This window comes from Cebus imitator, unplaced genomic scaffold (genome assembly GCF_001604975.1).
Source record: "Cebus imitator isolate Cc_AM_T3 unplaced genomic scaffold, Cebus_imitator-1.0 Scaffold153, whole genome shotgun sequence".
In the NCBI taxonomy this organism is placed as follows: Eukaryota; Metazoa; Chordata; class Mammalia; order Primates; family Cebidae; genus Cebus; species Cebus imitator.
The window spans coordinates 4,795,476-4,797,012 of NW_016107468.1; the positions used below are offsets into that span (position 1 = coordinate 4,795,476).

The 1,537-nt window shown below is 49.6% G+C and overlaps 1 protein-coding gene across 1 annotated transcript in view; it reads left to right on the forward strand.

Moving 5' to 3' along the window:
• The window catches only part of LOC108314440, a 24,477-nt gene that overhangs the window by 12,200 nt on the left and 10,740 nt on the right, over positions 1-1,537 (forward strand). The window contains exon 4 of the mRNA XM_037743777.1: positions 1,044-1,264. Within this exon, the coding sequence (XP_037599705.1) occupies positions 1,044-1,264 (221 nt within the window). The remainder of the gene's footprint in view (positions 1-1,043; positions 1,265-1,537) is intronic.

Consider the following 1,537-nt stretch of genomic DNA (forward strand, 5'->3'; position numbering starts at 1 on the left):
CCCTCTCTCACCACTCCTATTCAATATAGTATTAGAAGCTCTAGCCAGAGCAATCAGGCAAGAAAAAGGAATAAAGGGTATTCAAATAGGAAAGGAGGAGGCCGCGATTACTTTAAAAGCACAAAGTATAACTTAGAAATCTCCTTTTTCAAAGGTTGCAGTAATCTACCTTCCCTCCAACTCAAAAGTGAGATGGCCCATCTTAGACTTGTCACCAAAATGTGAATAATCTCTTATTTTAGTTTCAGGTTTTTTTGGTTTTGTCTGTTTTTTGAGACAGAACCTGGCTCTGTTGCCCAGGCTGGAGTGCAATGGCGAGATTTCGTTTCACTGCAACTTCCACCTCCCAGATTCAAGCAACTCTCCTGCCTCAGCCTCCTGAGTAGCTGGGATTATAGGTGCGCACCATCACACCTGGCTAATTTTTGTAGTTTTAGAAGAGACAGAGTCTGCCATGTTGGTCAGGCTGGTCTCGAACTCCTGGCTTCAATTAATCCACCTGCCTCAGCCTCCCAAAGTGCTCGGATTACTGGTGTGAGCCACTGCGCCCAACCTAATTTCTTTTTTAAAATGTGGTGTCTCATCATTTTAGATTTTTGTTTCTTTGAGTGCCTGTGAGGTTCAGTACTGTTTAATGTCTGTTTCTTCTTCAGTGAATTGCCTATTTGAGCGTTTTCCAGAAGGGTAGATGTAGTCAATCCCCCTTTACAAGTAAGGAGGAAATGGAAACTCAGAGAGTTAAGTCACTTGTTCATGGTGGCCCAGCCAGCTGAGTGTGGAACCATTTAGAAGTCAGACAACCAGCTTCTTCATCTATTCCTTCTCCCCTACATTGCTGAAAAGAAGACTAGGTCCTCAGACATGGACTGGATATGCTTAGAAAAACACCAGCTGGGGACTGTCTATCCAGGCTCAGGAAGCCCAGGAGGCTTTCTGGAGCAGGACTCTGTGAGCTGAGCATATGGCGTGAGTGACAGGACTGGGGTGCTGATCAGGGCTGCAGTATTGACAGACAGCAGGGGTGAAGCCGGCTTCTTCCTAAGGTCTCACTCCTGCCTCCCTCTCCCATTCCCCTGCTGCCCTGCTCTCTGACCAGCTTGCCCGCTATACCAAGGAAGGCTTCCTGCACCTGGGCGCCCTGGGGACCACCACACTCCTCCCTGACACGCGCTGCCTGGTGGACAACTCCAAGAGCCGGCTGCCGCAGCTCCTGGACTGCGACAAGGTCAAGAGCAGCCTGTACAAGCGCTGGAACTTCATCCAGGTGAGTACTGTACGGACAGGGCCAGCGCCCAGAGTAGCAGCAAGAGGCTGTAGACCAGAGAGGAATCCTTCTTCCCCAGGGGTCCCCAGCAAAGTGCAACCCTGAGCCGAGATCTCCCTGTCCTGGGCTGGGCTTGTACTCCCAACGCGCTTCCTGGGGGCAGCTGTGGAGTTTCTGCATGAGTAGCATTTCTGATTCCTACCTCAGTGCTAGTCCCTGATTAATTCTGATCATTTCTGATTCCTAGCTCAGTGCTAGGCTCTCATCAATTCT